Source organism: Paramisgurnus dabryanus, chromosome 1 (genome assembly GCF_030506205.2).
Source record: "Paramisgurnus dabryanus chromosome 1, PD_genome_1.1, whole genome shotgun sequence".
In the NCBI taxonomy this organism is placed as follows: Eukaryota; Metazoa; Chordata; class Actinopteri; order Cypriniformes; family Cobitidae; genus Paramisgurnus; species Paramisgurnus dabryanus.
This window is the reverse complement of record NC_133337.1, coordinates 63588391-63602171: the sequence shown is the minus strand read 5'-3', so window position 1 is coordinate 63602171 and position 13781 is coordinate 63588391. Positions and strand designations below refer to the sequence as shown.

Genomic DNA, 13781 nt, shown 5'->3' with positions numbered 1-13781 from the left:
ACCTCCTATAAGCATTGAGGGGGTCCCCTGGTTCTTATTAAAATAGAAATACTACATGAATTCAAAATTCTTGTGCTGCCACAAAGAGATACTCTCCATTATTTGTCCCGATTTCGCAATAAACGAATCCAAAAGATTTCTGTCTGAAATAAATGTGAACTCCCAAGTGGATTATTTTCACCTCTTTGAAGGTAAGAATCTTCTTTAGTTATTATCTTTAGTAATATTTAGGGTAACTATTATTTCATGCTAATTTGTGGGGTAAATGGTTAGGGTTTGAGTTAAGGGTAATTTGGGGTTATATATATATATATAACTTTAACTGTAAAAACCATCAATTCAACTCAAACCATTTAAGTTTTAAAACGCAAATATATGCGGACTGTGAACATAAATATAAGTGAATATGACTCAATATTGCTTTTTCAAGTCATTATGACTGTTATGTTTAATGTATCACTTCACCACCTCTTTTTTAATGTCAACATTAACCAAATAACTGCCACCAAAAATGTTTAAATCAATATCTTATGTCCAGTTATTTCTTCTGTGTACATCCAGATGACTGCTATGGCAAAATAAACCATTTTAGGGTGAGAAGACATATTCTCATCACCATGTAAACAGTCAGCTGGAGGTGCATTATCTTTTACTTAACCCGGGTGTAGGCAAGTTCGGTCCTACAGAGCCGCAGTCCTGCAGAGTTTAGTTCCATCTTTAATTAAACACACCTGAACAAGCTAATCAATGTCTTTAGGATTTAGACAGCAGGTTAGATTATCAGTGCTTAGGCTAAAATATGCAGGACTGCGGCTCTCTAGGACCGAACTTGCTTACCCCTGACTTAACCGTATAATAAAGTCCACATCTCAACTTTTTTATTTGATGATTTTAATGCGGTTCACATTCATTATATTTACATTGTAGAGGAAAAACATTATCAGGAGAAAAAAAAAGTAATTGTTAGAAAGCATGTAACTGAGAACTTAAGCATGTAACATCTCCAAAACTTTAAATCAGAAAAACAAATATTTTATTTTCTTACATATAAGTTTAGCACAAAACTCTATCAATGCATATATATCACACAGTTTAATTCGAAAAAAAAAAAACTCATGAAATTTCTGTAAGATTCTCTGTCTTCCCTAAAAAGGTTTCTGTCATCTTGGGTAGGAAGGACTCTAGGAAATGAAAGAAATCTCGAAAGAGGCCTTCCTTATCCTGGCTGGGGTTAAACCGGAGGTTAACTTTGGTGTTTTCATTACCGCCAACAACTTCCGCATCCACCTTGAATTCCAACGAATCCTGAAGTTCCTGCTCTTTTTCCACAATGCTCTGCGTTACCCTGCTCTCAATGTCAACGCAGCCACCTTCAGGTTTAGACGTCTCATCGCTGGTCTTCAAAAGATCTCTCCGGACTTTCCGTCGCCCCGCCCAAACCTGATGGCGTTGAGTCCAGCTCCAGTGAACCGGCTCTGGGTGCTCCATATCAGAATCAAGTCTTTGTCTTTTAACTTGTATGCAGGTGGATGACGTTGGACCCTCCTCTGTCGTAAGAGGTCTCTTCTTACCGGATTGACCTTTGGTTGGTGGATCTACATCTTCAATGCTTTGGTTATTATTCACCTCTTCTGCTTTGTCCAGACCTTGACACGTGGTTGTCTCTTGAGTCTGCTCTGAGGGTGAGCATTTTAAAACGTCATTAAAGACCGCCTGCACAGCAGAGCAGACCTTTGCAAACCATAGACCCCTAAAGGCCTCCCCTGCCAATGCCAGTTGAGAACGCAAAGGTCCAGGCAGAACGTCTGCTTTAAAAGGGATGCTGACCTCCATAATCTTCTCAGTCCCGGCCTGCGAACGGGGTCCAGCTTCACTGGGCGGCGCAAAGAGTCTCATGAGACCCCAGGATTTGCCTTTGGCCGATTTGCGCTGGTATTGCAAACTGCGGCAGTATTTCTCAGCCTCACAGCATTCTCTCTTGAAGTTCATTTGAGTTCGCTCATTAATGTTTCCGGCCACATTGTGGTTTTGTTCAAAAGGGTCCAAGACATTCATAGGGCCCAGTTTAGGGGCAGAGGAAGACTTTGGTCTGGGACAAGAGGCCTCTGCTGTGGTTTTCATTTCCTCGTCTCTGTGGAGAAAGTCGGTGATGGGCAGTGCACGGCCGTCTCTCAGAGACACCACTGAAGCAGAGAAATCAAACTTTGAGTAGAAGGTGAAGAAACCAGAAAGCAAGGTGCCTAAAGGAGAAGACAAAGAAATTCAACACAATCGCATGGTAATTTGCACATATTTTGTGAGGTGGCTAATTTGTATAACTAAATTTTTTGTTTTTTGGCAGGGTTAGAGGTGGGTAGGGCTGTCTGAAATCGATTCAGAATCGCAAGGCTGCGTTTCAGTGTTTCATGCACAGCTTGTGCGTGTACTACGACATTTTGTCAGTAAGAAGTCCTTATCAATCTTAAATCATTATGAGTCGGAGTCGTTTATAACGTGCATTTAAAAAAGCAACACTCGTTAAACAAAATCATTCAAAATATTCTTTATTATCATGAAAATACCTGAAAGTATTTGAAGAACAGTGATATAAATATTCCTGTAGACATTTCCTGGAATAGTATTTGTAATGCTGCTACTTCTGTGGCACAAAGGGAGTTTCTGCACGAGAGCGCCCCCTGGCTTTGGGATGTGCCGGGATTTCACCGTAATTCATTAAAATGCATTCATTGAGAAAACGCGCATTTGCACGATTAATCGTTACAGCCCTTGAGGTTGGGTATAATTATTGTGTTTTTTCTAATATTGAGCAATTCTATTCAAATGTCAACTTTACAAAGGAAAAAAGATAAATTAGATGAATAACGACATGCAAAACAACCGTGGATTACAATCAAACTTGTGTCCCTTGTGGAGTACTTGTGAGACCTGGTTATTACCTTTATGTGGATGTCACATGGACCAAAGTTGCCCCTACTGTGTGCTTCAGTTTCTTCATTTGTACAATCTGACTTTAATAATTTGCAATGTTTGAAGTTGAATCTTTAGTGATTTTGCAATTGTTTACAGTCCAAAGAAGTGGATTTTTTTTAGAAGTAGGGCTGGGCGGTATGAGCAAAAATTCATATCCCAGTTTTTTTTTTTAGGAATGCCAGTATCCGATATATATCCGGTATTTCTTACAAAAAGGATAAAAATGTTACTTGAAAGTCAAAGCCTTTATAATCTTTGTGGCTAACAATATTGTACCATAAAGTTGTACACACTCCCTAATAAACTATCTATTCCACTTCAGATCAAAACAAAAATGATATACCATGCAGTACCATATAAAAAAATCATCTTTGTTAGAGCCTTTATCTTACCCGAAATGAATGTATGCTCATGTCCTTGATGGGTGGTAAATGTTTGTCATACCAAAGTTGTTTAGCTGGGTTTAGTTAACTTTATATACAAACCAGTGAAGTTCTTAATCATTTTTTTTTTTTTACTTTGTTTTGTGCACATGGGCATTATCATGTAATATGATCTTTAATCTATAATTATAGAAAAGTGTCCTGCCCATACTATTGAAATTATTATCCATAAAATTAGAAACACACAATTCTCATTAATATACTGAACTGTCTGTAGCATTGAGATTTGTGTTCACAGAATTTACTAAAGTAGTCAAACCTCTTCATTAGAAGGGGGTATCACAGTCCTTTTGTCCTTACAGTGTATTCCAGTCACAAAAATTTAAAACTTAAAAACATAATTATGATCCAAAATAATTAAGTTTATAGAACAGATGTGGTTCTGGAATCTGATTGGCTACGTGCAAACTGAAACTATAACGCGAACACATTCAGCACATTTAAAGTGTCTTTGTTTCATTCACACACATCCTCCCTTATTATTTCTTAATAATAATCTCATTAATTCACACTAATAGCTTAACTGAAGCAGCACAATCATTCGTTACTAATTCTAAAGTGACGTTTTAAAATTAAATAACGGATACTTGTTTGTGGCTGTTATGCTTTGAATCGGAGGAAAAAGTTCACCACAAAATAAAACTCCTTCGGAGTTTCTGTTTTATCTACGCACTTCTCCCGTCAAACTAAAGTATAAACGCAGTATCACTCACCTGATATTGCTATAATAGTGATGAGAAATAACTGCAATAGCGTATTAGATAAATAGGTGTTGTGATGGAGCGTCAGACATGTTGTTGGGATAAAAGCATACATATGCAGCGGTAACTTAATTCCAATGATCTCTCTGTAAAAGCAGATTGAGGAGACATTTTATTTTAGTCTTGAACTCAATTATTACAATCCTCCGAGTGCATGCAGCCGCAGTTTTTGAATGTCCACATTCATGAGGCGCATCCAAGCGTCACAGAGTTTCTGCGTGCTTCTCCATGTCGCGTACTTGCTGTGACGGGCGGACTCGCGCAGAGCGCGTGTATGCGCGCTTGAGTTTCATTAAACCATATCGATATGAACGGTATTGGCTAATTCCGCATCGCGTCGGGAACCCATATCGATATATCCCCTAAATCCGGTATACCGCCCAGCCCTATTTAGAAGTACAAGTTTTTGCCACAAAAGCTTGCATGCACATGCAGAGGTGTGCATTCCTGGTCCTGGAGTGCCACTGTCCTGTCACGTTTAGCTCAAACCCTAATCAAACACACCTGAAAAATCTAATCAAAGGCTGCAGGGTGACCTGGAAATGGCATTCAGGTGGGTTTGATTAAAGTTGGAGCTAAACTTTGCAGGACAGTGGCCCTCCAGGACAATAGCCTCTTTCACACAATAATACTGGTAAATTACCATGAATTTACCAGAATGAATTTACCAGTAAATACAAAAATGTGCTGTTCACACACGCAGTGACATTCCGTCTTTTTACCAGTAAGACATCATTCACACATCAGTATCAAAATACCGGTAAATTCGTTGAGAAAGCGGAAGTACCTGTGGCGCGCGGCGAGCTCAGTGTTGTATTTGTAAACAATCCACGTCGTTCATATCAACGGTCCGTATTTTGTTGTTTTCACGTCTGTGGTAAACTCTGACAGTCGCGAAGTTGCTCATGACCAAACAACATTGCATGAGGCGACGTCAAACCGATGGCGTTTTAAACAACAGTACTTTTTGCACATTAGGCTTCACATAGGGCGTGCTAAGGACGTCGGCAATTCGACAAGTAGGTGGTAAGATGTTTTAAACAACTTTGGTGAAGAAATGTGGACGTAAACTTCAGGTGTGCTCGACTTTCAAGCACCGCATGTGTGGAAACGTCCGTAAACAATCTGGGCGTAAACGCGTCATCTGTTTTAAATCATTATGATTGGCCCGAAGCTGTCAGCGCGGTCTGACGTCGTCCGTTCTAAATGCCGGTAATCCTATATTTTTCGTTCACACATAGCGCTTACCGGTAAATTACTGGTAATCTTACAACCTGTCTTACTGGTAAATTGGGAGCACTGATTTACCGGAAAGGTTCTGTTCACACATGATCTGTTAACTGCAATTTACCAGTAAATTACCAGTAAAGACTGTATGTGTGAAAGGGACTAATGTGAGGCCTCAGTTTAGGTTTTCAAAAAAAAATCCAAATTATTTCCATAGTTGGGAAAGTCCTAAGTGCTTTCACACATGTCACATCCATAATGTTGTTTCTTCTTCATAAATGCTCACACGAAAATATTTAAATATAAAAAATGTAAAAAAGTATGATTTTTTTAGAGCTGTCAAAAGATTAATCGCATACAAAATATTTTTTTATTGCAACATTCATGTATGCTTTTAACTCTTTAACCGCCATTGACAAGTCAACTTGTCAATTAAGAGAAATCCACTTCCCTGCCAATGACGAGATTTTCTGGCAATCCGTATTTCCGCTATTATCCATCAGGTGGCTTACCCAACTTTTAAAACCCGGAAGTATTTCCCAGAGCGTCTGTTCTTTCATTTGATATATTGTATGTTTATATATTTAAAGAAGAACATTGTCTGGAAGGCATTCAACTTTTGTGAAAAAGTGGTGCTGGTGAGGAAAAAGTTAAGAAACCTTTATGACACAACATGTTAAATACCATAACACAAAAGTATTAAAAATAACAAATCCTTTCTCTCTCTCTGTCTGTGTGTGTGTGTGTACCTGGTAGTTATAATGTTGTGGGGACCAATTTTCCCCTCAAAGATAGGAATACCAGTATTTTTGTGACCTTGTTGGGACATTTTGATTTCCCCATGAGGAAACAAGCTTATAAATCCAACAGAATGATGTATCTTGAAAATGTGAAGTAGGAGAAGGGTTTCCATGATAGGGACTGGGGTAGGTAAGGGGAATAGAATATACAGTTTGTACAGTATAAAATGCATTACGTCTATGGAATGTCCCCACTAAACATGGAAACCAGAATGTGTGTGTGTGTTTTAAACTTTGACATATTTTAAATTATATTTATGCATAAGCAATTATAAACAATGTATACATGCATGTGTGTATCTAATTATTTGTTCTTTGAAGAGCTGTTCTTCATTCTCCATTTGTGTGTATTATTGCTACTTGTTTTCTTGTTTGTGCATTTTAATTTACAGAAATCCTACATGTTATGTTGTATCCCAAATATTTGTGTCCTGTTTTGTCACATACATAACACATGTATATTTTCCTTGTCTAACATAGAAAACACATGCATAGACTGATATTTTTCTGATGACTGGACTCTATCATCAGAGGCTTATGAAAATATAAACAGATAGTTCAATATATTGGCAATAAATACATTCTCTGAAAATTATTATTTAATTTTGGACTGAAAATGTCACATCCATAACACTGAAATTGCTCAAATACAATTTTGTACAATTAGCCAACGCGTAAAATAAGGTGTGAATTAAATGGGTCAGGATTACTTTTATGGCCAAGCAGACTATAGGACTAAAATTTATCTTGAGATCATTAATACTCTTAATAGAATCAAAAATACATAAGGTATAAACATTTTTTACTGCCTTCTGTTGAAAGTGTGCTTATAATGCTATGTAGGTAGCTCACTACAGTTCAGAACAGATCAGCATACCAAGTCATCTGAAGTGAACAGCGAGTATTACTTACACAGGTCTTCAGTGTTTGTGCTGGGTGGAACACTAAAAGGTTGACTTGGGAAAGTACAATCCCATTCCTCAATAACACACTCTTCTTCCTCACCTGCACAAACAAAAAACTGTGTTAATACTTTTATTACATATTTAATGTTCTCAAGACGGATATAGTTGATAATAAATAACGCTTTATGTTTTACATCGTTTTGACTTACAAGGACATATGACTGGAGAAGCCTCTTGTTATATCAGTGGCTTGCATGATTGTAAATATGGGTGATATCTCCTTTTTTTGGACTGCCATGTTGTGATCACATGAACACTGCTTATTTTATCACCCTTAGTATTGGACACTTATTGATGCAAACACACCGTTGAATAGTCTATTCCTTAAAAACATCAGTGACTGTACACATTCACATCTGTGTGACTTGAACCACACCGGAAGGTGTCAGTACAAAGTCAAAAAACAGTTTTTGCCAAAGAAGCATGAAAAGACTCAGCGCTCCATTAAAGAACAGAAAAAATTACTTGAAAATCTGATATAATAACTGAAAACAAGAGTTAGAAAAAAACAGTAGCTGTGTTTGTATACGCACAGGCCATGTCTTTCAGCTGGTTCACAGAAGGCAGAACAGGAGGCTCTCGATTTTGAAGGTAGAAGATCACCAGCAAGGTAAGAGCGTAATTGTTCAACAACGGTCCCGGGCCAGACGTGTTTCCTGCGGCATTAATAAAAAAATAAAAAAATGTTACATTAAAAACTGTACATGGTCATATACAGTCATGCTCGAAATTATTCATACCCTTTGTAAATATGACCAAAGAAGGCTGTGAAAATAAATCTGCATCGTTAATAATTTTGATCTTTACTTTAAAAAATCTACAAAAATCCAACCTTTCATTGGAGAAGAAGAATTTTAAAATGGATGAAAATCTCATTATGAGAGAAATATTTTTCTCTAATACACACTGCTCACAATTAATCATACCCTTTTATTCAATTCTTTTTGCAACCTCCTTTTCCCAAGACAAAAGCTCTGAGTCTTCACCTATAATGTCTGATGAGTTTGGAGAACACCTGACAAGAGTTTAGAGACCATTCCTTCATGCAGAATCTCTCCAGATCCTTCAGTTTTCAGCTCCACGTTGGTGCTTCTTCTCTTCAGTTCATCGCACTCATATTCTTTAGGGTTCCGGTCAGGGGATTGGGATTGTCATGGTCAGGTGTTCTCCAAACTCATCAGGCATTATAGGTGAAGACTCAGAGCTGTTGTCTTGGGAAAAGGAGGTTGCAAAAAGAATTGAATAAAGGGTATGATTTATTGTGAGCAGTGTGTATTAGATAAAAATATATTTTTCTCATAATGAGATTTTCAACCATTTTTAAATTGGGACGGCCTTAAGTCACGCTGCTGTGATGCAATTGATCTAAGAATACGCCCTTAGAAGGTCACAGGCTTCGAATTGGGACACAGCTTATGAATAGAAAAAATTAAAGGATACAGTCTGCCTCGATTTTGATTATTTTCAAATAATTGAACCGCCAATTGTTAAATATTCCTAATGTATACTTTAAGTTAAACTTCAAACAAAATATTATCTTTATTGTAAAGTACAGTCATAAATATATATAGTAGCAGTTGATACACAATTCATTATAAAATCACAAAATGTAAAGGTTTGAAATTAGGTTGACTTGGAAAATGTGCACAATGTGTTCACAATTGATGACCATACACAACTTATTCACCTGCTAACTGTTTCTGTTTGGCCCATAACCGCAAAGTGTACACTAGAGGTCTTAGCCTAGAGTCGACACCAGAACACAACTGCAGATATCGAGTGTTTCTTGCAGCCAATCTGGAGCAGGAACAGAAAAGACTGAAGGTTAAAGACCTGTTGAGACTTGATTAAATGTCCGAAAGCAATCGTTTTTAACCTGTTGTTGATGGTGATGTCTCCTTGGAGGTTGAGTTCTCGATGACTGAACTTGACAACCGGAAGTCGAGCAGAGCCGAGCGTCTGCACTTTGTGGACACCTGGAACGCACTTCCTCAAAATGGCGGCCACCAGGTCTAAAATTTCCACAGGGGTGGCCGTGGACAGATCTATGTCGGAGAGAATGGAGTCCTCGGAACGTCCATCCTCGGATGGATTCTCTCCTGTCGGCTAGAAATCGAAAGCATAAAATGTTTAGAAAGCTTTAAGATAAGGAGAAATAGTTTGATTTTTTAAAAGGTTCGAGGTCACCGCTAGCGTACCTGATCGGATGCCTTTGAACGGGCTTGAAAGACTTTGGTGTTCTCCAGGTCCAGGAACAGATCGAGGTCACACGAGTGAATTCCAAATGTGTTCACAGAGGAGCCGAATGGTACAACCAGACAATCTGCAGTATATTAAACAAACAGAAGAAGTGAACGTACGGTCACGACTACCATGGCTTTAACTTTTTTGTGTTATAAATATTAAGTTTTGTAAAACCTGGAAAGAATTCGGTGAAGACTTCCTGTAGCAGCTGAACCAGAAGATCTCTCACTTTCCTCTCGTTCTCTTTCAGCTCAAAACTTTCCATTGCCACCTGCAACTGCTCATTTACCTATAAACAAAATGTAAGTATTAATTTGATATTTCTTTCATCTTCTCTATACATTTGTTATGCTGTCTCCCTTACAGATGAAGCCTTGCAGAGCTCACAGTTGAGTTTGTCCAGGCCGATCTGATGTTTGGAGTCTTGTTTCCCTCTGCTGGCCAGTTTAAACTCTTTCTTCTCTCTGGGCTTGACGCGGAGCTTGAGTCCACTGAGCTGATGCTGAAGTTCTGCCAGAGTCTTCTGGGCGTCCTGCGGATCGGAGAACTCGACGATAGCATAGACACCCTACACAAAACATCATCTTACATTAGCTTCACCTCAAAATACAATACTTACACACATATTCATTTATCTCAACACAGGGAGGAGTTATGGGACTGTTAGACCAACAGTTTCATCCCTACTCTGCTAATAAATTGTGGCTTTAATAGAAAACCAAGTGTGTCCACGGTGCTGGTGATTTTGGATATTTTAATGCAAAAATGTTACTTATTGTGCCTTTAATTTGATATGGAATTTCTGACAGTCTTTTCATAAAAACATCACTTATATTCTCCATAAAGCTCACAGAAAGAAGAAAAACACAAATAGACATTTATTCATTTGCCAGACACTTTAAAGGGGCGCATATTATGCCCATTTTTACAAGATGTAATATAAGTCTCAGGTGTGCGAGTTTCAATAGCTAGCCGGTAAAAAAGTGTCGTGGGAGCACGCACAAAACATGATTAAAACCGTTATGGTAATTATTTACTACACCTGCCATGTATGACCCAGCCATTGGGTGGATGAAATGAAGAAGTGGCCTCATATGAAGATATATTTAATTATATTGTGTTGTTGCTCAGGGGTGATGGGTCAAAGTGCAACTATAACAGCACAGAGACATACCAGTACCTGTACGGTGGAAAAGTCAGTCGAGTGTTTGTACATAAAAAACATATGAAAAGTTTTACAGGGGGATGTGTGAATACAGATTATTAATAAGCCAGTCAAAACAGCACACTTGTGTCCCTCACAATAGGATTACCATTAGCTTTAGTGGCTCACCGGAGGTCTTACACAAAAGAGCTCAAAGATGGCAGCACCCAGATCTACATTAAGCTGGGTAGCATGTCCAAAACACCACTATTTGGGTGGGAGCAAAAAAAGCACAGTTTTCAAGTGTGTACCTTTAAATGCAAATTAGCTATTGCTCTTCACTCCCTTACTGTACAGTGAGTGCTTTTGGTTAAAAATAGATCTGATTCCTGTTAATACAGTCTGAGACAATAGTATCTTTAGTCGCATCAGCACTAGAATGTGCTAACAAACACATTTAGAAAAGCTTTTGGTTCAATTAACCAGTCAGTCACTGGCCGTGGGCGGGGCTTTATCAGTGTGATATCACATTAACAAGAGACTCAAAACGGCATGTCTAATGAAACTGCTTTGGTTTAATGTGGATTAAAAATTAAAAGAAGGAGAGGGTGGATTTGTTTCATTGTAGGATTGTTGCCAACACAAATTTATGTTCAAACACCTTGTAAAGTAGATTTTGCATTATATGTGCTCTTCAAAACAATGGGACTTACAAACGAGGTAGCATTTAATATTTTGCCTTAAAATTTCACAAAACTTTTTTTAAGATCAAATAAACAATTCAAAAAAATCTTTGGTGTCCCCAGAGTACGTATGTGAGGTTTTAGCTCAAAATTTCATATGGATCATTTATTTTAACATGATAAAATGGCCACATTGTAGGTGTGAGCAAAAATGGGTGTCCTTTCAAATGCAAATGAGTTGATATCTGCACTAAATGGCAGTGCCATGGTTGGATAGTACAGATTAAGGGGCGGTATTATCCCCTTCTGACATCACAAGGGGAGCCAAATTTCAATTAGCTATTTTTTTACATGCTTGCAGAGAATGGTTTACCAGAACTAAGTTTCTGGTAGGGATGCACCGATACCACTTTTTTGGAATACGAGTAGGAGTGCTTGCATTTCAGTACTTGCCGATACCGATACAGAGTACTTAATAAAAAAACATGATTTACATTTACAGTTAACAGCTTTAGTCATATAATTTTACAAAAAAACAAAAGACTAGTTTTCCAGTTTGTTGTAAACTCTGCCTCTTTGGACAACACAAGAGGCATTAACCCCTTACAAGCCGCTCAAACATAGACATTTCTCAGACCGTGGTATCGATTCCAGGTATCGGGGGACTTTTAACGAGTACTTTAGAAAATGTGGTATCGAGGCTGATACCCGATACCAGTATCGGTGCATCCCTAGTTTCTGGGTTGTTCTTTTTTACATTTTCTATGTTAATAGAAGCACTGGGGAACCAATTTTAGCACTTAAACATGAAAAAAGTCAGATTTTCATGATATATCCCCTTTAAAGATCACGGAAAGAATATAGACCCTGCACAAATATCTATAAACTAACCTTCTGCTTGTCCATGATCACACCTGAAACTGGTCCAAACTGTGTGAAATACTCCTTGAGATCAGTCGGAGAGGTGTCCGGTTTAAAACCACTGACAAACACGCTGTTTTCCTCTTGAGCTTTCCTCTGAGCTCGGAGTCGCAGCAGGTGTTGATGTTTCTTTCCTTTAACATGATCCTCCAGACTTGGTTCTGAAATAAATCAATGCAGAAAGTCTGAGCATCTCTTGATGAAGAATATCATCAACTAGCGCTTGTACCCCCTTACCAAATTATTTAATCAAGTTAATGGTACGGCCCTTACGAAAATTAACCATGTTTTTTTGTGGTAAAAGTGTAGTAACCATGATTTTTTGGTGTATTGATTACTATCAGCAAAACCATGGTTTTACTACAGTAACCATGGTGTAACAATGGTTTTTGAAAACCATGGTTGTCAAAACCAAGGTTATTTTGTGGTAACCATGGTTTTACTACAGTAACTATGCTTTTTTTGGTTTAAACTGTAGTAAAACCATGGTTAATTTTCGTAAGGGAGTGGTACAATGATTGTTACATGTTAACCTCGGTATTAAATAATGGCCACGTTAACTATCTAAATATATTAACTACAAATGAAAATACCAGTCCAATAAAAACACCATCTAATCGTTTCCATGTTCAGGTACCACGTTATCACCATGTCTTTTGGTTAATTCAGTAGAATAGTTAAAGCAGCGTCTCCATCACAAGAAGTTCCTGAGCGCTGCTGTTTAAAGTTTATTTCAGTGATTTAACTTACTGTTGGGTATGTTAACATTGCAGAGGTTACAGTGAAATCCTCTCTGAGTTGTCTGAATATCTTCATCGGGCTCCATTGAGGTGCTCTGCTGATGTTTAAAAGACAAACCATGCACGCACAAGTTTCGTACGGCCCATGAGGCCTTGCGTCAAAAGTGGGAGTGTCTTCCGGTTTGAAGTAAACAAGCGGGATGGGACACTCAACAGTTAACAGTCATTCAAGATTTAGCAGGAACACTGTGATTTAGTTTTAGGCTTATGCTCAAAACACTCACGATCTAGCCACTGAGAATTAGTTTAATCCGGTTATACAACCGCGAACAGATGTTCTCGCTACATGCCGTAACGACATCTCTCCGCCTCAGCGGAAGTTGTACCGACGTTCTTTTGACAGTAGCGCCAAATCTCTGTAACAGCCACTAGGTGGCGCATCGGTTGCACGGCCATAGACATGAGCGCGGCCGCCATTTTGGAGTGAAAATGCCATTTGGACAACAGCATAGATACACAGAATGACAACGTAAGAGGAGTCAAAGTGGTTTAAAAGAACGCAATATACTGAAAAACTAGTGTCACAGTACAGGTGTTATTGCTTTTCATCGTTTTCTGCTAACTTTAGCTGTTTTAGTATGTAAACTTAAAGGGATAGTTCGCCCAAAAATGAAAATTCTGTCATCATTTTCTCATCCTCGTGTTGTTTTCTAAACCTGTGTGAACTTCTTTTTTCTGATGAATACAAAAGAAGATATTTTGATAAATGATGGTATCACACAGCTGATTGTAACCATTGACTTCCCTAGTAGTTAAAACAAATACGATAGAATTCAATGGGTACCATCAACTGTGTGCTTACCATCATTTATCAATGGAAGTC

General features: G+C 38.2%; 1 protein-coding gene across 1 annotated transcript; it reads right to left on the bottom strand.

Annotated features, from left to right (window-relative positions):
• Nucleotides 1–874: 874 nt before the first annotated feature.
• On the bottom strand, nt 875–13271 carry tut1 (terminal uridylyl transferase 1, U6 snRNA-specific). The gene is made up of 10 exons (XM_065253628.2): nt 12909–13271; nt 12129–12319; nt 9775–9978; nt 9585–9699; nt 9365–9489; nt 9043–9272; nt 8854–8963; nt 7700–7822; nt 7114–7206; nt 875–2240 (listed from the first exon to the last, which is right to left on the bottom strand). Exons 1-10 carry the CDS (start codon nt 12982–12984, stop codon nt 1114–1116), a joined length of 2394 nt encoding a protein of 797 aa, XP_065109700.1. The 5' UTR covers nt 12985–13271; the 3' UTR covers nt 875–1113.
• Nucleotides 13272–13781: the final 510 nt, after the last annotated feature.

What these genes read in the sequence shown, in the direction of transcription:
- tut1 (XM_065253628.2), bottom strand. Translation starts at nt 12,984, where the DNA reads ATGGAGCCCGATGAAGATATTCAGACAACTCAGAGAGGATTTCACTGT. An exon ending in GTTCAAAGGCATCCGATCAG is followed by an intron (nt 9,273 to 9,364) that starts GTACGCTAGCGG and finishes TTCGATTTCTAG; the next exon opens with CCGACAGGAGAGAATCCATC. An exon ending in CCAGCTGAAAGACATGGCCT is followed by an intron (nt 7,207 to 7,699) that starts GTGCGTATACAA and finishes TTGTTTGTGCAG; the next exon opens with GTGAGGAAGAAGAGTGTGTT.